At 47.0% G+C, this 22,529-nt stretch overlaps 1 protein-coding gene across 2 annotated transcripts in view; it reads right to left on the reverse strand.

Annotated features, from left to right (window-relative positions):
- IFT56 (intraflagellar transport 56) overlaps positions 1 to 22,529 on the reverse strand; it is a 1,056,475-nt gene that overhangs the window by 285,027 nt on the left and 748,919 nt on the right. For both annotated transcript variants that reach the window (XM_069652706.1, XM_069652707.1), the window contains one exon: positions 3,529 to 3,582. In XM_069652706.1, coding sequence (XP_069508807.1) covers positions 3,529 to 3,582 — 54 coding nt within the window. The remainder of the gene's footprint in view (positions 1 to 3,528; positions 3,583 to 22,529) is intronic.

The raw sequence follows: 22,529 nt of genomic DNA on the forward strand, positions 1-22,529 counted from the left end.
TTCTCAAAATAAACATTTCTTTAACAAAAGTTTATTTTTGATCAAATAAAATACCAAATATTCTTTTTAAAACATATTAAAAGTTCAACATGGACATGGACATATATTGGAAATTTATCTCCAATACTGAGGAGCACCATCTAGTGCAAAATGCCAGTAGACGGAACCCATTCCGAAAGAACCCAAAGCGGAGAAAGACTGAAGAATCTCCACCACTCAAGTGCCAACAAAGGCCTGTGCACTAAGTGAATGAATTATGTGCAAGAAGAGAAGGATACCAATCAACAAACCCTAACAATAAATACACCTTAGGCCACACTTGTGTGTTGACACAGCACCTACAATAAGGTGTCTAAAATAACACATCCATTTTAACCCATAATCTAAAAAAGTTAATATTTCAAAGAACAAAATGCCAACTCAAGTGTTGGCTTGGCCGACCAGACATATTTCCAAAGGCTGAGCCTTCCTCAGGGAAAAGAAGGGGGATAGGATACGATTGGACGGGTGTTCAACTCTTAATTAGTTGATATAACCTGAAGATTTCTTTTCTTTCCTCAATAAATGCACAAGTATTTGTAACAACCATGCATCTCGAGCAAGGCTTGGGTCCCCATTTCAATTCATGGATAGTCTAAATTAAACACTTGACTTCTACTTAGGTCTGAAATACTATCAAGACCGATCCTGCAGCAGAGACAATAAATCCCACTTATACATTCACAGTGGAGCTGGTATGTACTTCCTGTACGTACTCGGACACTCGTTGAACTGGACACTTGAAGTTCTGTTAGCCGCGGCAGTACGGAAATCAAAGAGCCTGGCGTTTTCTAAAGCCTCGGATCCTACCCCATGAAAGGATGGTATGTGAAAAAGATTGTCAATAAGAAAAAGGTACATCCTGAACAGCTGAATTTGTGTTTTGAATTAGAGGGGCCTAAAACCTGAGGAGGGGCACCCTGTGAAATCAAGAATGAACTGTGATATATATTATGTTTTGTGTTTGAAAACTGGTCTGAGCTTGGGGAAGGGAACCCTGAGAGGCCTCGCAAAGAAAGCATTCTGATAACAGTGACTTTGTGTTTGAAAGTTGAAAGGGGCCTGAGCTTGGGGAAGGGCACCCTAAGAGGCCCAACCAAGTTGGAGACTTCTTAGTTTTGTTATTATGTCGAAAGGATTGCGGCGTGGGGAAGGGAACCCCGAAAAGCTTACAAAAAGTACTGTTACTTTTTCTTCTATGGTGTTTTGAAACTTGAATAAGCTGAAGCTTGGGGAAGGGAATCTCAAGGAACTGAAAGACACTGAAGGTAGTTGGAATAACTACAAGGGGCCTGTGGAGAAGGTCTTACAAACAGCCGTGTTGATTGAACTCATTTGTGTGACATTTTCCAAACAGCACCTGGTGAGAAGACCACCTGAAACCAACTTTGGTTTCCCACTTTTTTTGAACCACTATATTTCCTTTTTATAAGACTTTCTATCACATGTTTGTACAGCGTGAGGGGAAGCAGAGGTTTAGACACAGACAGACTTATTTTTGGACTATTAGACAACAACGCCCATAAGACATATCAGTTAAGGAAATGACCCCTTTAGAGTTGGGGCCAGTCAGGCATTACAGCAGCCCTGGAACCTTAGTAAATAAAGGTTTTCAAACAAACCCTTTTGAGTCTGTGTCTCTCTTGTTACCATACCTGCCTCACACGTGTCATAACAGAGCAAACATCAGGTGTATGGGGGCACTCCAGGCCAATATATTATCATTCACCTCCTGTGCGTTCTTGCTCGCACACCTGTACCACACCTTAGTTTCAGCCAGAGACCAGATCTGAAGATGCGCCCACGGGGAACTATTACTCGGACCCTCCAGCAACTTCCACATCATAGCTAATCTCCGCTAAGCTACTATACATGCCAAATCCAGTAGCTTAGTTACATGCCTATTGGCTTTCGGGCAGGGGTATATGCCAAGCAAACCGAGTAATTCCTACAGCATCCAATTTTGATCAAATGCAGAGCCAGAATTTCTGCACCCTTGTGCATGTCCAGAACATGTGCATTAAATCAGCAGTGTCACCAGCACACCTGGGGCAGCCAGGAGACACCCCTTGCACGAACCTGTAGATCCTCAATGGCGTCAAGTATGACCTACGAAGGGTATATAACTGGGTCAATTTGTGCCATGCATTTCTGGACACCTTCTTCACATGTAGCAAAGCGTTCCTCCATTCCGCCTCCCCAGTGTCCTACCCAGATCATTCTCCCATTTAGCCTTCACCTTCAGTTCTCCCTTAAAGAGGCCCCTCCAGCAGCATCTTCTACAGTCTAGTGACCTCATGCCCCCATTCAAGGAGATCATACAGTAACAACAGTGTCGCCTCCGAATGTCTGGGAATTCTAGAAGTTTCCCATCCTGGAACATATCGCACCACACAGCGTCTCCCTTGTGCTCCCAGTACCTCCTTATCGCCTCAATGTCCCCCGTCATATGCTGCGTCGAGGAAGTCAAAGGCACGTTGGCTTAATCTAACTAATATTAAACCTAATAAAGTGCCTAGTGCCATTATAATTGAAACTGTCATCAACAGCCTCACACCACCTGCCTCCGACCTCCCCATGGACTAAAACAAGGGCAATATCATCATCACCCTTCTGCCTCTACCATCATAAAGACAACTCCATCAATTGAATCATAAAAACACATCAACAATACAGCTGAGGTTCTCAAATGACCATTTTCAGCAGACAATGTTCAATACCCCCACCCCTACACCCACAACACCACAGCTTCGTCGTCTCATAGCAATAGAAGTCTATAGGCCATGCAATCCTTTCCATAGATCTACCACAGACTCAGAGCAGTCTCTGAGGGAAACATTGATTCTGCGCTCCTATTAACGTTTCAATTAATAGAATCGTACATAAAATCCTTACAATTAATTTGGTACAACAGCTCTATGGAACTTCTCTATGAAAGTGATCACCCACAGAATTTATTTTAACACAGGGTCTGGTTCTACTCCAAGCACCAGTTCTACTGCGGTGAGGAACAACTCTCTGCGTGCCATTACCCGTGAGCAATGAACAAAGGCTTTGGTGACATCATTGTATATCACTTGGAACATCTCTAGCCCCTCACCTATCATGGGTTTGTATGAAAACTCTTGAGAGCAGACCTGTTAAATATGTCTACTCTCTATCCCACAAAACATTAAAGAGATACAGTTCTGCATGATCCATGACATTTGTCTATTGCCTCACCAAGGCTTATACAAGCTCCAATTATGTCATGTTTGAGCACTGACTCAAGCTCTAATTAAGTTATGGTTCTACAAGGTTTGGAATTCCTCAGTATTGGGTCCCTTTAGGTGCAAAACACACGTTTTCTAGACGGTTGAAGCATGAATCCACATTACTACTCTGGGAACCTACACTACTGCTTTGCTTGAAAATGTGTTAATAGAGTACCAGTTAAGGTGTACCCCAAGGGACAGATTGAGTAAAGAGAAGATCATGCATTCTACTTACCGAGCCCATCTCTTGACCAAGGGCTGCATTCACCACTCCCTTCAGGATGTACTCCTGCAAAAAAATAAAGAGTCACAGATGAGGTCTCCCCGAAAGAAAACAAGGAAATAGAGTAGTCCACTTTTTAGGGGCTGAAACACTATATACTATGCGGAATACCCTATTGTAGCATAGTATACTAATGACCCGATAGTGACTAAAAACATGAGAGAAGAGTGTGGCTGCTGAATAAAAATGAGTAGGAGTTTGCAGATTGGCATCATTGCTCAGTCTACAATGAGATAAGCCAGTGAGATTCCAAGTTACAAGAAGCCTTCCGGGGATACATAGATATTAAGTGTGTGTGACGTCTAACTATTGCCTAGAACATGGGTTTTTTGGAATGGGTAATCATTCACAAAATGACAAGCTTGCATCTTCTGCCAATTTAGTAAAACAGTTTCAAGTAATGGCAAATCATTAGGTCTGACTCGTTTTAATTAGTGCAAAGAAGGTGCACTGCTGAAAAGAGGGTTTTTGGGGCGGCTTGAATGTTGTTATCTGACCAGATTTATGATAATGGGTATGTGATTGATTAAGGAGTGGTGGTATATACAAATGTGTATATTATTGAGTGTTGTGTAAAATGGGTATATAATTTTAGTGTAGGAACGGCCACTAAATGGTCAAAAAGGACCATCATATTACGGAGTCGTGCACTTCTATGCAAGAACTATGGATATGCCTGGGTCCTATGGGTTCCCACTAAGTGTGGCACATATTGATATCATGTGGCCTAATATTTCCAATGTACACTAGGTATTGGTATCATTTACATATGCAGTAGGTTAGGACCACTGTCATATGCTGGTTATTATATGTCTGGTGCTGCTATATCTACATATATTTTTGTTTTTGTCCTGGTACCTTACTCACATGCCTCATATTGCCATCATATGTGCAGGCATTCATTATGTGTGCCCAGTTCCCCCATTTGCCCGGTACATTCCCACCATGCGAACAGATGCACTCACAACCATACATATATGGACGAACACGTATAAAGGAGAAGTACACAAACACACAACTCTCATACACAACCACACAAACCAATGCATTCTAAAACGAGCACATCATATGGCCAGGATTTTTAGAAAGGTAACAAAGTCCCTTGCCTGTGCTTACTAGAGGATGGTGGGGGTGGCCAAGGTGGCTGGGTGCCGTCACAAGCCAAGTGGTTCTGGCCAAGGTGTAACGTGGGGAGAACCCTCTGTCTACCCCCCGCCGACACCATGCCATATGTGAGGAGCGGGGGCTTGCATTGTTGCCTTAGGATCCACATTCCGTTTAAGGGAATCAACGAGGGGCAGTCCGCAGAGCAAGTTTGTTATGTTGTACTTTAGGTTTCATTCTTGTATGCCTGCAGGCTTCCAGTGCAGACTCCATTCTATATAGTTTAATTGAATTCTCATTCTAAAAGGGATTCTTGCTGGGAGAATGTTAAGGGTCCAACGGCTGGTTCAGCAACCTACTTCCCCCAATTCCTGGCAAACCCAGGTGAACATTTAGTAAAGTGGGAAACATCCTGGCAATACATGGCCCCACATACAGTGTTTGCGGTCTGAGGGGCGCAGGATACCGAAAGGTTTAACGGAACTGACTGCTTCCACGAATGGGCAGGAATCTACCGCAGGGCAGTCCGTAAATGCATATCAGAGCATTTGGAAGATAATGGACCTCCACTTTGAAAAGAAGACTAGCATCATATCGAAGAGATATTACTTCGGAATACGTGAGCAGGGAAGAGGGGAAACTGTGGAAGGCTTTATCACTGGACTCAGGGAGCTGGCAAATAAATGTCATTTTGGGATAACATAATGAGAAGCTTTGTGATCAGTTCATGTTGAAAATACATGAGAGCAAAATAAGGGAAGAGATTTGGACTAAAGGTGACCCAAGCCTGGATGATGTACTCGATTGCAAAGAAGATGGAACATATGATGGCATGTGTCAAGGAATTGGAAAAGAAGGATTTGCAACCCATAGTGAAGGGGGTGTTGTTTCTGTGGATATGCAGGCTAACAATAAGAAAGGAGTCCAGAAGAAGCCAGCTGTTAAACAAAAGGGTGAAATGATATGATATGGCATTCATAACAATGGTGAAGAAAGGGACTGCCATTGAAAGTAGCGAGTACAATAAAGTCAAAGGCTCTAATCATAAGTGGTGTTTCCGTTGTGGCAGCACGTTTCATTTGCAAGTAATGGGGTGTTCCCTGGTCTCAAGTTTACATGTCATAAGTTTGGTAAGAAGAACAAGCTACTTACCAACTGTAATGTTCTTTCGACTGGATGTTCCTCCCACGTATTCCTCATCTTGCGATAATTTGTTTTGCCAGCTTCGCTGCTTCGGAAAAAAAAATTTGGCAGGGGCGCTGTGCTCGAATGTCCCTGGACGGGCTCCGTACCGTGTCGACGTCACTGATGGTATAAGTAGCTCGAGCCGCGTACGTTGGCTTCAGTTCTGTTTTTTCGAGGAAATACTCGTGGAACATCCAGGCGTATGCTGTGACTGATAGGCACATCGTGAGAGGAAATCGTAAGAGAACATAACTGTACTGCGGGGTAGGTTGGGAGGGTCGATGAGGAATACGTGGGAGGAACATCCAGTCGAAAGAATGTTACAGTTGGTAAGTAACTTGTTCTTCGAATGGATTGTGTCCTCCCACGCATTCCTCATCTTGTGATAGACTCCCATAGCAGTGACCAATTTAGAGGCGGGCGTGCTAGTTCTTGTTTTCATGTACAGAGTGAAGTACCGCTCTGGCAAATAGCCCCTCATTGGATGAGGATGCATCTAAGCAGTAATGCTTGATAAAAGTATGCATTGATGCCCATGTTGCAGCCGAGAAAATATCTTTTGCAGTGACTCCCCTCTTCAAAGCCGCAGAAGTAGCTATTCCCCTTGTGGAGTGAGCAAGTAGCCCATCCGGTGGATCTTTTCCTGCTAATCTGTAACATTCCAGTATAGCTAGAATAATCCAGCGGGATATGATTTGTTTTGTCCCGCTAAACCCAATTTACGACCTGCGTAGCCCACAAAGAGTTGGTCGTCTTGACGTAATTTTGTCATTCTTGCAATGTAAAAGCTGAGGGCCCTATTGGGGTCCAGCCTATGTAATCTCTCCTCTTCTTTTCCCAAACGAGGAGGAGGATCGAATGTTGGTAAAACAATTTTCTGCGACAAATGGAAGTCGGAAACTACTTTCGGTAAGAAATATGGTTTAACTTTCAGAACTACTTTGTCTTTGTAAAATGTGGTGTATGGAGGTTTACATGAGAGAGCCTGTAGTTCACTAACCCTGCACTCTGATGTTAATGCCACAAGAATGACAGTCTTTAGTGTTAAAAGCCTCAATGGACAGGAATGCAGAGGCTCAAATGGTATACATGTTAGGAATTTAAGAACTAAATTTAAATCCCAAGTTGGAACATGAAATGGTATTGGTGGATATACATTTGTAAGTCCTTTTAAGAATTGTATTATTAATGGTATTTTAAAGTAAGAAACCTCTTCCGAAGAGCACTTAAAAATAGACACCGCAGCAAGATATCCTTTGATTGTTCCGATCTGCAGTCCCAGATTGGCTAGATGTAATAGGAAGGAAAGTACCAATGGTGTGCAACATTAAAAAGGGTCCACATCCTTATCTTTGCACCAGTTACTGAACTTATTCCAACGACACCAGTACAAGGATTCTGTTGCTGGCCTCCTGGCCGAAAGCAAAATCTCCATTACGTCATCCGGAAGATCCCAATCCCTTTATCTCAACCTCTCAGAAACCATGCATGAAGGTTGAGTGTGTTGACCTCTGGATGGAGAACCCGACCTTCCTCTTGCGAGAGAAGATCCTCTCTTTGAGGAAGACGTACTGGAGGGCAGATGGACATGTCTAGAAGGTCCGGGTACCACGTTCTCCTGGCCCAGTCCAGGGCAATTAGGACAATGTTTTTCTTGAACTTTCTCAACCTCCTGATTACTTGAGGAATCACAGGGACTGGAGGAAATGCGCACAGCAGGGGAAAATCCCAATCCACTACGAATGCGTCCCCTAGAGCTCCTCTCGGAGGAAATTCCCTTGAGCAATACTGATCGCACTTCCGGTTTACCGTGGTTGCGAACAGATCCACTTGAGGGGTTACCCAAAGGGCGAAGATCTCCAGAAGGACTTCCTGAGCTAACTCCCACTTGTGGGAGACTGTGCTCTACCTGCTCAGAGCATCTGCCGCCATGTTCTGCTCTCCGGCTAGGTGAACTGCCGACAGAGAGATTCCTTCTTGTATTGCCCAGAACCAGAGCTGCATTGCTTCTCTGCACAGAGAAAGTGATCCTACGCCCCCTCTTTTGTTGAGGTAGTACATGGCCACTGTGTTGCCCGTCATTATAAGGACATTCTTTCTCTGTACGGAGGGCAGGAAGGTCTTCAGCGCTAGTCTGATTGCCCTCAGCTTCATTAGGTTGATGTGTAGTTTGGACTCCGATGGAGACCAACATCCGCTGATTGTCAGATCGTTGGTGTGAGCTCCCCACCAAGTGAGTGAGGCGTCCGCCACTACTGTTATCTCCGGCTATGGTTGCCAAAACGATTCTCCTTTGAGGATGTTGTTGTTGCAAGCCCACCATGATAGATCCTGAGCAACTGCGCTTGGGACTTGCAGAAGATCTGACGTATTCCCTGAGAATTGGGACCACTGAGTTCTGAGGGCCCATTGGAGGGATCTCATTCTCAGTCTGGCCTCTGGCACCAGAAAAATGCAGGATGCCATAAGTCCTAGCAACCTCAGGAAATCGAAGGCCGGCAGATGCTGGGCTTTTTGGAATTTTGTTACCATCTGCTGGATGTGGAGAGCTCTCACCTCGGGCAGCGAGGCTTTGCCCGAGGAAGTGTCCAAGACTGCTCCGACAAACTGGAGTTGTTGGGATGGTATCATGTGGGACTTCTTGAAATTGAGGGAGAAGACCAGGTTGTGGAGGAAGTGGCAGGTGGTCTACAGGTGTTCCTGAGCTTGTTCTGGAGAACGTGCTCTGATTAGTCGTCCAGGTAGGGGTAGACATGAATCCCCCCTCTCCTGAGACTCGCTGCCACTACCGCCATCAGTTTGGTGAAAACCCTCAGGCGGTGGTCAGCCCGAATGGCAGAACTCGAAACTGATAGTGAGAACCGCCAACTGCGAACCTCAGGTATTTTCTGTGCTTGGGATGGATTGGCACATGAAAATAAGCATCCTGAAGGTCCAATGATACCAACCAGTCTTGGAGCTGGAGAGTCTGAAGGATCTGAGAAAGGGTTACCATCTTGAACTTGTTCTTCCTGATGAACTTGTTAAATTTTCTTAAATCCACGATGGGTCTCTATCCTCCGCCCTTCTTTGGGATAAGAAAATAAGGGGAGTACCAACCTTTGTTCCTCTCTGCTACAGGTACATGGACTATTGCACCTTTCTCTAACAGGGTTAAATTTTCCTGCAAAAGGAGCGGGTCTGGAGTTTTGGTAGAACTGGCTTCCGGAGGATGATCGTGAGGTCTTTTTAAGAAGGGAAGGTAGTAAGCTTGAGCTACTGTTTACAGTGCCCAAGCATCTGAAGTAATGCCCCGCCTTTCTTTCAGATGCTGCGAGATTCTGCCTCCCACTGGTGTTTTGAATGATAAGACCTCAGAGAGATTTGGAGGCGGCTGCAGGAGCGGCTGAGGGCATAGATGCCGTTCCTGAAGATGGCTTTGTAGTCTTTGCTCGTCCACTACGAGTGACATTCCTCTTGTCCCTTTGAAAAGCCTGTCCTCTTCCTCTACCAACAGAGGAGTAGTATCGAAAAGGACAACCCCTCCAGGAAAATGAGCCCGTATAGGGTTTCTGAGGCTGTCTCATAGAGCTACTAAGAGATTTAGCTGCCGCTTTCGAGGTCTATAGTTTTTCTAGGCTCTCAGCCTTACTATCTAACAGCCTCGAGCCATCAAAGGGCATGTTGAGAAGTCTGGTCTGCACATCTGGTGCAAACCCTAACTTCCTGAACCACGCAAATCTGCGTAGCACTGTGCTTGATGCCATGGATCTGCTAATACCATCAACAGTATCCAGTCCAGACTGGAGGCATTCCCCCATTGCCTCCTTTCCTTCATTGACTATATTCAGGAAGCCTTCCCTTTCCTCGCCTTCCGGAATATGTTCAGCCGCTGCCGAAATGCATTCCCACAGGGTATGTGTGAACCTGGCCAGGGTACAGGCGACGTTGGTCGATTTCAAGGCCATGCTACCCAAAGTAAAAACTTTACGAGCCCAGGCATCAACCTTTTTGTCCTCCCTGTCCGGAGGTATGGTTGGGTATGCTGTCTGCCTGGAAGTAGTAGCGGCCTGAATAACCAGACTTTTTGGTGTAGGGTGTCTACTCAGGTATTCTGGATCAGAAGTAGAAGTTCTGTACTTCTTTGGGAGATTGCTGTCTACTGCAGCAATGCGATCAGGTTTTTCCCAGTTCTTTTCAACTGTCCTTTGGAGCGCCCTATTGAAAGGGAGAACTGGGTCTTTCCAGGGTCCCCAGACTATAATGTCTGTCATATCGTCTTGTTCAAATGTAAGGGAGGCTCTTCCCCAACCCATATATTCAATCAGCCTACTCATCAAATTCCTATACCCTGGGTCTGCATGTTCTGCAGGATCAGGTGCAGCAAACTCCAATTCAGGTGATGTGTCCACACCACTAGCAGAATGCAGAGTTTCAGATAGGTCTCTCATTTTTGTCTCATGATTTATCAGTTGCTCTGGAACTTGTGAAGTGCCATATTTTACTCCAAAAGGAGTGACCTCCTCATCATCTGAGCCAGATTCTTCAAAAATTGAAGACATGGACCTAAAGAAGTCCGATTTTGGTAAAGGTGTAAACCTTCTCTCTTGCTACTGATTTTTCGTCGAAGGAATCAGTGTTTTCTTCGAGGGGGTCGAAGGAACCTTCGACACACTCGACAAAGCCTTCGACAAAGGCGTCGAGGATAATATAGGCTTCGTTGTCAGAGCTGTCGGCGCCGATGGCATCGATGAAGTTGCGCTCGACTTCGACAACTTTTGTTTTTGATGAGGGATCGGAGAAACTCTCGATTTTCGAGGATCTCTCGACGATTTGTCGACTCGAGATTTATGGGTACTACTAGGCTTTACCGTCATAGTTCCCGACTTCCCTGCGTCATCCAATGGAGCAACCAGGGTCTGGCCTTTGTGGGGTTGCTTTGAGGGGGTCAAGGCCGCGTTCTCAAAGACCTGCATCATTTTTCTCCTAGAGCTTTCCCATTTTGAAGGGGAATCCCATCTAGTCGGACATCGAACCAATTCCGTCGATGAATCCGAAGATGACGATGGAGATCTATGTCTCCTTTCGAGCTTTTTAGAAGAAGACGAAGGAAGAAGACGAAGATCGTCTCGACCTGCTACGAGATCGGGATCTCTTCGAATATTTTTCATGACGCTCCGATTCCTTTGAATCGGACGATTTCTTATGTCTTTTAGATAAGGCTTTCGAAGAGCCCTTTGACGCATCCCGCCCCACTGCTAACTTACTTTTCCTCTCACGGAGGGCCTTCTCCATCATTGACTGACAGGAAGCACAGTCGCTGGTTTGATGGTCTGAGCGCAGGCACCAAAGACAGATACGGTGAGGATCGGTGATAGACATCTTCGACCTGCAGTCGTTACACTTCTTAAACCCAGTTTTGGGAGTTGAAGCGGTCGATGAAGACATTTTCTTGACAGAAAATCTCAAAGCGCGCCGCTCACGAGAGCGAAGCAATCGGAAAAACGGAACTGAAGCCAACGGGCGCGGCTCGAGCTACTTATACCATCAGTGACGTTGACACGGTACAGAGCCCGTCGAGGGACATTCAACGCCACAACCTCGAGCACAGCGCCCGCTGCCAAAATGTTTTTTTCCAAAGCAGCGAAGCTGGCTAAACGAATTATCACAAGATGAGGAATACGTGGGAGGACACAATCCTTTCGAAGGGGCATTTTGCTCGGTGCAGTGAGACATTTTCTCATAAGACACTTAGCGAAGTGAGCTTGAAACGGGTGAGGATAAAATGGATAATTTTGAAAGTGAGTCAGCAGTGGGGTAAATTGGTCAGTGAGCACATTGGGGTCTCAGCCCCAGAGAGGTAAGAAACAACATGCAATGGTGGTGGTGAAAGGCGTGAGTGTGTCAATGCTAGTGGATATGGGGTCAGACTATATTACCATTGATGGCAGTGTTTGGGTTGATAGGTTCAAGGGGGCGAAGCTTTCCCACCCCAACATTAAGGCTAATGCATGTGGTGGAGTACACATTGAGATATTGGGAGCGTTTAAAGCAAAGTTAGAATGCAAAGGGAAAACCACTGTGGCGAATATGTACGTCTTCAAGAGTAGTGCGAGTCTGTTGGGGTGGTATGAACAAAGTAAGATGGGAAGGATCCCAAAGTTCCAGGACTTGTGGCTGGGCTCGATGAACAAGTGCGGATATCTCCATAACAGAGGTTTGAAACAATACTTAGAGAAGGTGTGGGGTGCTTGAAAGGGTACGAACATCCCATTTACCTAAAGGATGGTTCTAAGCCAGTCATAGTGAAAGTGAGGACAGTACCCAGTTGCATGAGAGAAGAAGTATCCAGTGAGATCAAGAAACTAGAGAAGGAAGGGATAATTGAGGTTGTGGAGGCATCGGAGTGGGTCTCTCCGGTAGCAGTGGTACGCAAAGCTAATGGCCAAGTGAGGTTGTGTGTAGACCTGAGAGGCTTGAATCGAGAAGTGTTGGTGGACAAGTTTTCTCTTCCTAACATAGGGGAGATGGTGAGCATGGCTGCTGCTGCTGCAAAAGTATTTAGTACTCTGAACTTGGCATCGGCATATCACAAAGTAAGACTCCATCCTGAGTCTAAACATCTTACCACCTTTGTCACTCATGAGAGCACTTTCCGTTTTAAAAGGAGGCTGTTTGGCTTGTTGTCAGCTGCTTAATTTTTTCAGACGGTGATTGTAATTGTAATTCTTTATTTGTCAAGTGCTTATACACAAGTGAAGTGCTTCAAACTGCTTTAAGATGGGAAGGGAACAAGGGCATATAGTCATTCTCAGGCCTTGAAGATTCTGAATGATCTAAACAACAATAAGGGAGTACTTTCTTACCTGTAACTCCATTTCTCCAGCATTGGTATCTTTCATGGATTCACATGCTTAGAATATTCCCCGTCGTCAGACTGGGAACCCTCGGTACACATATATAGTCGTTTTCTATAGGAAAAAACTTCCGAAACTTGTGTGTCCTATCCACATCTACGTCCTCTCCAAGGCCGTCCACGCAAGCCCCGTTGGACGTAATGGTATAAAAGGCCCCACCCCCGCGGGTCCCGTCAGATTTCGGCCCCTCCAAAGTAGAAAAGGGGAACCTGCTTATGCACATATCATGCACATTGCAATCCGGGGAGGCTGGAGGGCGCATGTGAATCCATGAAAGATACCAATGCTGGAGAAATGGAGTTACAGGTAAGAAACTACTCCCTTCTCCAGCATTGGATCTTTCATGGATTCACATGCTTAGAATAGATTGTATAGCAGTATCATTGAAGACGGAGGTGAGAATGCAATGTAACTTACTTTTACAAGAAACACTCTCAGTCCAAATATGTGTATATATATATATATATATATATATATATATATATATATATATATATATATATATGTGTGTAAGCAGCAACATATTTTCAGATATAAACATATTCATAATACATAAATAAGATCAAGGGAACAAACATAGGCAAGGTAAGAGACAACAGCTTCACCGTATTTGGCTTACCTCATTGAAACAGATGGCGCAGCACTGCCCTTCCCATCTGTACCTCATCCGCGTGCTGCCTTTCCAGGCAGTAATGGCGTGTAAACGTGTGTGGAACAGACCATGCCGCCGCCTGGCAGATGTCTGTTAGAGGAATTCCTGCCCATAGGGCCGCGGAGGAGGCTGTCGATCTCGTGGAATGGGCTCTAGGGTACTCTTGTAGGGGTCTCCCGGCCTTGGAGTGACTAAAAGTAATCGCCGAAGAGACCCATCGAGCCAGCCCTTGCTTGGAAATTGCCCTTCCTCTCGCCGACGGGCCATAGGCAATGAACAGCTGTCTGGTAGTTCTGATATCTTGCGTCCTTTGCAGGTAAAATTTTAACGCCCTTTTGACATCCAGAGTATGAAGGGCTTTTTCCGCCGTCGACGACGGGGACGCAAAGAAGGTAGGAAGGACCAGGGTCGAGTGCTTGTGATAGACCGTCGGTACTTTCGGGATGAAAGTAGGGTTAGTTGATAAAATTACTTTGTCCTTAAAGAATCTCATATACGGAGGATCTATGACCAATGCCTGTAATTCCGACATTCTTCTAGCCGATGTAATGGCAATTAAGAAAGCCAGTTTCCAAGATAGGAACTGCATGGATGAAGAGGACATTGGCTCAAATGGAGGCTTCATTAAGGCAGCCAACACCACATTTAAACTCCACGACGGTGGGAACCGTTTCGTAGGGGGGAAAGTTCTAAAGAGACCCCTCATGAAATGTTTCACCAGTCTGTCACTGAATAATGGTGAAGACTGTCTCCTCCTCGTAAACCTTGAAATGGCCGCCAAGTGTACTTTGATGGACGATGATGACAGCCCACTCTCAGCTAGGTGAAGAAGATACGCAAGAATTTGTTCAGGGGTTACTTCTAAAGGCTGTATTTCGTGTTGGGTTTGACACCACGTGCAGAACCTTCGCCATTTGCATATGTATGATTTGTTAGTCGAAGGGGCCCTAGCCGCCTGCAGAATTCTCCGGCAATCCGACGAGACTTTCAAGCTGCCAAACTCTGAAAAGTCAGGAGCAATGCTGTTAAGTTGAGGCTGTCCGGATTGTGATGCCACACCGTTCCCTTGTCCCTGGACAGTAGGTTCGGCACTTTCTGGAGAGTTATAGGCTGTTCCAACGACAGATGTAGGAGGTCGGAAAACCATGGTTGTCTCGGCCAATACAGAGCCACTAGAATGACCCGGCATTTGAACCTGAGAATCCCCTGGATTGTCCTCCGTATAAGGGGGAACGGAGGGAAAGCGTACAGGAATTTGTCCGTCCACGGAAACGAGAACGCTTCCCCCAGGGATCCTTTTTGAGGCCATCTGCTCGCGAACTGTTCGCATTTCCTGTTTTCTTTCGTTGCGAAGAGGACGATTGAGGGGGTCCCCCACCTTTCGAAGATTAATTGTAGCTGACCGGTGTCCAGCTCCCACTCGTGTATTTGAGCCATTGTCCTGCTCAGGGAATCCGCTTGCACATTCTTCACACCCGGGAGATGGTAAGCCACTAAGGATATGTTGTGTTTCAACGCCCAGTGCCAGATCTTTTGCGCTTCCGCCGAGAGGGTCCTGGATCTGGTGCCGCCTTGCTTTATCAAGTAGAACATGGCTGTCGTGTTGTCTGTCAGCACTCTTACTCTTGATCCTTTGATATGTGGAAGGAATGATTTCAAGGCCCATCTCACTGCCCTCAGTTCCAGCACGTTGATGTGTAGGTGCGATTCGGTCGAAGACCATCTGCCCTGGGTTTGATGATCGTTCATGTGTGCACCCCAGCCCGTCAGGGAGGCGTCCGTGATGATGGTGTTCTGAAATTCCGGCTCTTGTAGAGGAACCCCTCTGTCCAGGTTGTGAAAGATTTTCCACCATTGGAGGGATCTGGTGACACCCTCGTCGTCGACGGGTATCCTATCTGACCACCGGCCCGTGGCCTGCTTCCATCTGTCCGACAGGAACTCCTGTAGAGGCCTCATGAACAATCGGCAGTTCGCTACTAGGTGGCTGCACGAAGCCATGGAACCCAGGATTGCCACATATTTTCTCACAGAAAATGTGCTCTGTAGGCAAAGTTGACTCGTCAGTTGTTCGATCTTCAATATTCTGTCTAGGGACGGTTTCACTATTCCCGAGTGGGTTTCGAATTGAGCTCCCAAGAACTTCAAGCTCCTTGAGGGCTTTAGAGAAGACTTTTCGAAGTTCACTGCGAACCCCAGTCGTTGCAGAAGTTGTAAGGTGGCTTGTACGCTGTCGTTGGTCGACGCTGGGGAGGATCCCCTCACAAGCCAGTCGTCGAGGTACGGGTATACATGATGCCCTCCCTTTCGCAGCCAGGCTGCCACGGGTGCTAAACATTTTGTAAACATTCTTGGGGAGGACTTTAGACCAAATGGGAGCACTGCAAATTGGTAGTGTGTCTGACCTACCATGAACCTCAGAAACCTCCTGTGTTTTTGACACACCGGAATGTGGAAGTAGGCGTCCTGTAGATCTAGTGACGCCAAAAAATCGTCCCTTTGGACGGATTTGATCACCTCCTGCAGTGTAAGCATTTTGAATTTTTGACTGTAGGGTCTTGTTGAGGTCTCGCAGATCGAGAATAGGGCGCCATTTTCCGTTGGGCTTCTTTACCACAAAACACCGTGAGTATACCCCTAGGCCTTTCGGCGATGTAGGGACTAATTCGATGGCGCCTTTCTGTAACATGAGTGTTACTTCCTGCCGCAAGATGTTTAGATGTGGCTGGGATAGGTGTATTGGTGGACATTTTGGAGGTTTGCATTTGAATAGTAGGGAATGTCCGTACCTCACAGTGTCCAAAACCCACTGATCTGTTGTGATGGTCTCCCATTCCTCGATGCAGCTTGACACTCTTCCTCCCAGAACGGTACGCTTCCCGTCATTGCTGGTCTTTCTGCTTGCTCGTCGACGACGAATAAGTTGGTCGTCTCTTGGAAGACTGGAAGTTTCTGGCCGGTTTGAGGTCTGAGAGGCGCGTCTATATCCTTGGGAAGGATACGCTGATCTACCAAAAGATCTATCCCTGGTTGCTGAGAATCTTGAGTTTCCAGATGCTCCTCTAAAGGGACGAAAAGAACGAAAAGGCTTACCACTCTGGAGAGAACCCAACGAGCGTGCTGTATCTGAGTCCTCCTTCATGCCCTTCAAGGCCTCGTCCACCTTTTCTCCGAAAAGAAGATCACCTTCGAAGGGCATGTCCAAAACTTTATACTGTACTTCGGGTCTGAAGTTGGTGCACTTAAGCCAAGCCTGGCGTCTTAGAACAACTCTGTTATTTATTTGTTTAAAACCCGAATCTGCCAGGTCCACCGCTATGTTAATAGCATGATTCGATGCTTCTTCGCCTTCTCGAACCAGGGACATTGCCGTTCTTCTATGTTCTTCCGGGAGGTGGTCCAGGATAGGTGCCAGTCTGTGCCACATCTCCCTGTCATATCTGGCCAGTTATGGGAGTTAGCTGCTTTCACCGTTGAGGCCCCCACAGAAAGAACCTTCTTACCAAACACGTCTTGGCGCCTCGCCTCATTATCTGGAGGGGTAGAGCATTTATGTTGGGCCTTTGCTTTTCTCGTCGCCGCCGACGACACCACCGAGTCCGGTGTAGGTTGAGACGAAAGACACTTCGGTGTAGAGTCTGGTACTTTAAATTTCTTTTCAATGTGGTCTTTGACAGCCGGCTCAGAAAATGGGTGACGCATGGTTTGAACACCTTCTTTCCAGACATGGTCTAAAATGGGTATTGAGAATATTGAGCGTCTACTCTTGCCCATATGGTCAAAAAGAAAACAGTCCTTTTCCTCCTCCTGCTGGACCAGGCCAAACTCCTTGCACGCTTTTTCCATCATAGAATGAAAGGCACCTATATCGTCCGGTGGCGACGGGTGAGTGGGACTCTTTGGTGTTTCCATTTCCACATCCGACACCCAGGATGGATCCCTAGATGGTGAGAGGGATCTATCTGACGCTGACCCGTGGTCAGATAGGGAGTCCGAAAGCTCACCTTCCTCCTGGACTGCTGGAGTAGTTGGAACCCCGATCGATTTGGTCGGGCGGTGTGAAGGGCCGGGCTCGTCGACGGGGGGTGTCAACGGTACAGGTGGAAGCCTTTCGTCCAGCGATTTCAGCAGCGAGTGTAAGGAGGACAGTACCTCCATGGACATGGTCGCCTGAGAGCTTGGAGGTTGGGTAAACACCTGAGAGCAGGTTGCTCCTGATGGAAACCTGGCTCGTAGACCGAGGTCCTCCGGGCTCACAATTCTGAAGCCGTCGTCTTCTTTCGAGGCAATTGACGCTGCCTGTTCCTGTAGCAATGTGTCAGGCAACCCCATATCAAATACTTCTGGTCTCCAAGCCAGAACTTCCGTCGACGAGGACATCGTCGCCGAGGTTGTCGCTGGGTTGACGACGGGTGAAATCGACTGCGTCAGCGAGAACACCGACTGGATCGTCGTCGTCGACTTTGGGCCTGCAGGTACTTTAGGCGGTCCCGCCTTCACAGCGCTCTCCCTGCGTTTATCCGAATCTCTACTCGTGGCTGATCTGTGTTGATCGCCCGAGGAGGATTTAGGCCTCTTCTTTCCTTTCTTCGACGAAGTTGACGAAGATGTCTTTCTTGCCGAGTCTTTAGCAGAGTCCTTAGAAGAGTGACTTCGTGGAACGTCCTTTTCCACAGATCGTGACTTCTTAGCCGGAGGTTCCGACGAAGTTGAGCGCCGAGGGGCTCCTGATGTTTTCGCAGAGGCCATGCTGCGCACAGAGCCCACCTCTGACTGAGGGTACGCTCCCGCACCGTCATTTAACCAGGATACCAGTCGTCGATTTCGATCCTTCAGGGTTTTCTGGGAAAAACCTTTACATATTTCACACTGGTCTGCCGAGTGGTGAGGGTGGAGGCAATAAATACAGTCTAAATGGCCGTCCCCCTCGTAAACCTTCTTCAATCCGCACGTGGCACACGGGCGAAATAGAGGTTTTCCCGACATTCCGATAAACTTCACAAACCCACAGGGGTTTGACAATTTCTAGCAGTAGAGACTACGCGAGGAGATCCCACTATCTTTGGAGACGGTTGAAATCTGACGAGACCCGCGGGGGCGGGGCCTTTTATACCATTACGTCCAACGGGGCTTGCGTGGACGGCCCCGGAGAGGACGTAGATGTGGATAGGACACACAAGTGTCGGAAGTTTTTTCCTATAGAAAACGACTATATATGTGTACCGAGGGTTCCCAGTCTGACGACGGGGAATATTCTAAGCATGTGAATCCATGAAAGATCCAATGCTGGAGAACTAGCATACTAGGCCAGAGGCATTTCTACTGGTATAAGTGCATGAGTAAAGAGTGGGTAGAGGGGCGGGGAGAAGGACAAGACAAAAGGATGGTCATCATTGCGCCTATGGACGAATATTTTGGGCACAACCAAGCTAAGGGAGGGGGAAGTCTAGTACATTCAAAGTCATGCAAGTGCGCAGACAGGAAGTGCAAGGGAGGGGGACATGTGCGCCCAGTCCAGCAGGGGCCAAGGTTAAGTGCAGAGTGGTTGCCAATCTCATGGAACGTATTCCAAGTGCAGTATTGCAGGAAGATGCTGAGGCAAGTGCAGGACCGGCACGGAAGCCTGGGACCTGTGAGACTCTGGAGGTGCACCAGGCTGCCAGTCAGCGAACTGAGCAGGTTGGGGAAGAGAACGAAGGAGGGAAGCAGGAGAGAAGAGAAAGGAGGTTAGCAAGGGAGAAAGACAGAGAAGAGGAAGGTCTTGAGGAGTTTCCAGAATTTAAGGAGGTCTGACTCAAGATGGAGAGAGGTAGGTAGGCTGTTCCAGAGGGAGGCACCTGCAGTGGATAAGGATCTACCCCCAAATCTCTGTTTGGAGAATCGGTTCACCCGCAGAGAGTTTGAGGAGGCAGAGCAAAGGGTTCTGGAAGAAGAGTACTTAGGAAGTGAGCGTTGCAGATGAGAGTAGTTTTACATGTAAAGCCATTTCTCCAGCGTTGGCATCTTTCATTGATTCACATGCTTAGAATATTCCCCGTCGTCAGGCTGGGAACCCTCAGTATATTTATTAAGACGTTTTCCATAGGAAAAATCTTGACACTTCTGTGTCCCATCTATGTCATTTTGGGCCACTTACGCATGACCCAATAGGACGTAGGGTATAAATAGCCCCGCCCCCGCGGCTCCCTTCAGATTTTAACCCCCAAAGTAGTAGGGGCATATAAAGTTTGCATTCAGGGGAGGACGGCGGGCGCATGTGAATCCATGAAAGATACTAACGCTGGAGAAATGGAGTTACAGGTAAGAAACTACTCCCTTCTCCAGCATTGGATCTTTCATGGATTCACATGGTTAGAATAGATTATATAGCAGTGCTCCTAAATTAGTGGTGTGGAATGCAAACCAATATTATCAGGGCCGCACATGCAGTTAGCCATACCAAACCCCCCATCATGGTACATTGACAGTAACCCCAATTATGGTATATTACCAAAAGGATAAACCCCTCTGTGGGGCTTACCTTACTGAAACAGGTGTCACAGGACTGCTCGTCCCATCTGCATATCCGCTGCATGCTGTTGCTCTAGGCAATAATGCTGAGTAAATGTATGTGGCACGGACCAGGATGCCGCTGGACAGATGTCCACCAGCGGGATGCCGGACCACAATGCCGCCGATGACGAGGTGGATCTTGTTGAATGAGCCTTTGGATGTCTTTCCAGAGGCTTCCCTGCTTTAGAGTGGCAGAAGTCAATAGTCGACGACGCCCAACGGGCTAGTCCTTGTTTGGAGATCGGTTTTCCCTTCACCGAAGGCCCATAAACCACAAACAGTTGTCTTGCATGCCAAAAATCTTGAGTACGACTGAGGTAAAACTTCAGAGCTCTTTTGACATCCAACGTATGGAGAGCTTTTTCTGCAAAAGAAGAGGCTGCCGCGAAGAATGTTGGCAGCACAATTGAAGAATGCTTGCAGAATGTAGTTGGAACTTTTGGTATGAAATGAGGGTTTGTTGCCAATACCACTTTGTCCTTGAAAAGCCGCAAGTATGGGGGATCAATCACCAATGCTTGCAATTCCGAAAGTCTTCTTGCTGAAGTAATAGCCACTAAAAAGGCAATTTTCCACGACACAAACTTCAACGATGACGACGACATAGGCTCAAAAGGAGCCCTCATTAGTGCTGACAGTACCAGACTGAGACTCCCGTTAGGAGGAAACTTTTTGGCTGGAGGAAAGGTCCGAAATAAGCCTCTCAGGAAATGCTTAACCAGTCGATCGATGAACAACGGAGTTGAATTTCTTTTACGAGTAAATCTTCAAAAGGCTGCCAAATGAACCTTTATGGAGGTGAAAGACAACCCTCTTTCCGCTAAGTGTAGCAAATATGGAAGAACTTGTTCTGAAGCGATGTTAAGGGGGTCCAAACCTGGTTGATCCCTGCACCCCACACAGAATCTTTTCCACTTACATGCATATGAAGTATTTGTGGACGGAGCTCACGCTGCCTGTAAAATTTGTCGACAATCCGAGGAAATGTTTAGGGCCCCAAATTCTGAGAGGTCAGGAGCCAGGCTGTCAGGCTGAGGGCATCCGGTTCGTGATGCCAAACTGCTCCCTTGTCTTGAGATAGAAGGTTCAGAATCTTCTGGAACCTCACTGGTTCTGTTATCGACAGCTGGAGCAGGTCCGAAAACCACAACTGTCTCGCCCAGTAAGGAGCCACTAGAATTACATAACATGGGTATTTGTGAACCCACTGGAGGGTCCGTCGAATGAGTGGAAACGGAGGGAACGCATACTCGAACTTGCCCGTCCACGGGAAGAAGAATGCCTCCCCAGCAAGCAGGGTTGTGGCCATCTGCTCACGTAATGTCTGCACTTCTTGTTCTCTCAGGTTGCAAAAAGATCCAGGGAAGGATGACCCCACTTCTTTAGGATGTTTGCCAGTTGTTGATCGTTCAACTCCCACTCGTGCAGTTGATTCATCTCCCTGCTGAGAGAGTCTGCTTGTAGATTTTTCAACCCTGGAAGATGGTAAGCCATTATGCTTATTTCCTGTTCGAGGGCCCAACGCCATATTTCCTGAGTTTCGCTCGATAGTGTCATGGAACGAGCGCTGTTAGGGAGAATTCTCTCTTTAGGCTGAATTTCCTAACCTAGTGAGTCCCCCAGCAGCTTTGCTGGATTTCTGGAGTTTGTTTTTTTCTCCTGCTAAGAATGAGACTCTTTTTCTCCCACTCTTGGACATGATCGATGGTGTTCCTTTGACTGTTAATGTGTTTCATGGGCTATGGGGTCCTTTACTCCATAGGGTCTCATGTGTTTTTACTATGTGTGTTGCAAAGCACCCTCCGTGCAGTAACACAGGGGTGTCACAGTGACCCCCCACCATAGACTCCATACCCTTGGACTGACTACTGTCTCCCAGGGCATGTAAAGTCACCATTGGCTTTACTAGTCCCAAATTATTAACAGACACCAATACAAACCATCATATTGTGTACGTACTGGTTGGGGCAATTCGATTGCCCCGGGGTCTGTTAGTCGAGGGGGCACGTCTCCGTCCCCCCTGGTCGAGTTTTGGCTGGTGGCAGTGGATACTACTTTTTATATTCGACCGCGAACATATTCCTATGGGATTTTCCCATTGTTCGAGGCTACCAACTTTAATTATTTAATTCTCATAGCCTCGAACATACCGCCAGTTTATTTATTTAATATTAATTCGCCGGTTGGTATTTTTTGCCAGGACTCGATTCTAAAATGGCGTTTGTGTTCTCTTCTGTGACTCCAACCCATGTCGAGCATTTGTTCCACTTTTTGGCGGGCTTCTCCACAGAAGCCTCCAAAAGTGGTGCCACTCTGTCTGGGTACCACAGGGGGTGTGGGAGGGGGTTTAGGCACCCTGGACTGAGTTACCCTGGTAACTCAAGTCGCACTCTTGTGTGATTGGCCCAAGTGGTGAGCCGGCCGGCTCACCACTTAGCATGTTTGATTGACAGCTAGGCTGAGTGAATGGGGGTATGCTGCATAAAAGCAGGGCTTTGGGGACTGGAACTTCAGAAGTACCCACAGGACCTGAGAATCCGACAAGGGAGAAGCTGAGCCGACCT

The sequence above is a fragment of the Ambystoma mexicanum genome, chromosome 3p (assembly GCF_040938575.1).
Source record: "Ambystoma mexicanum isolate Mex_15411 chromosome 3p, UKY_AmexF1_1, whole genome shotgun sequence".
NCBI classification, from domain to species: Eukaryota; Metazoa; Chordata; class Amphibia; order Caudata; family Ambystomatidae; genus Ambystoma; species Ambystoma mexicanum.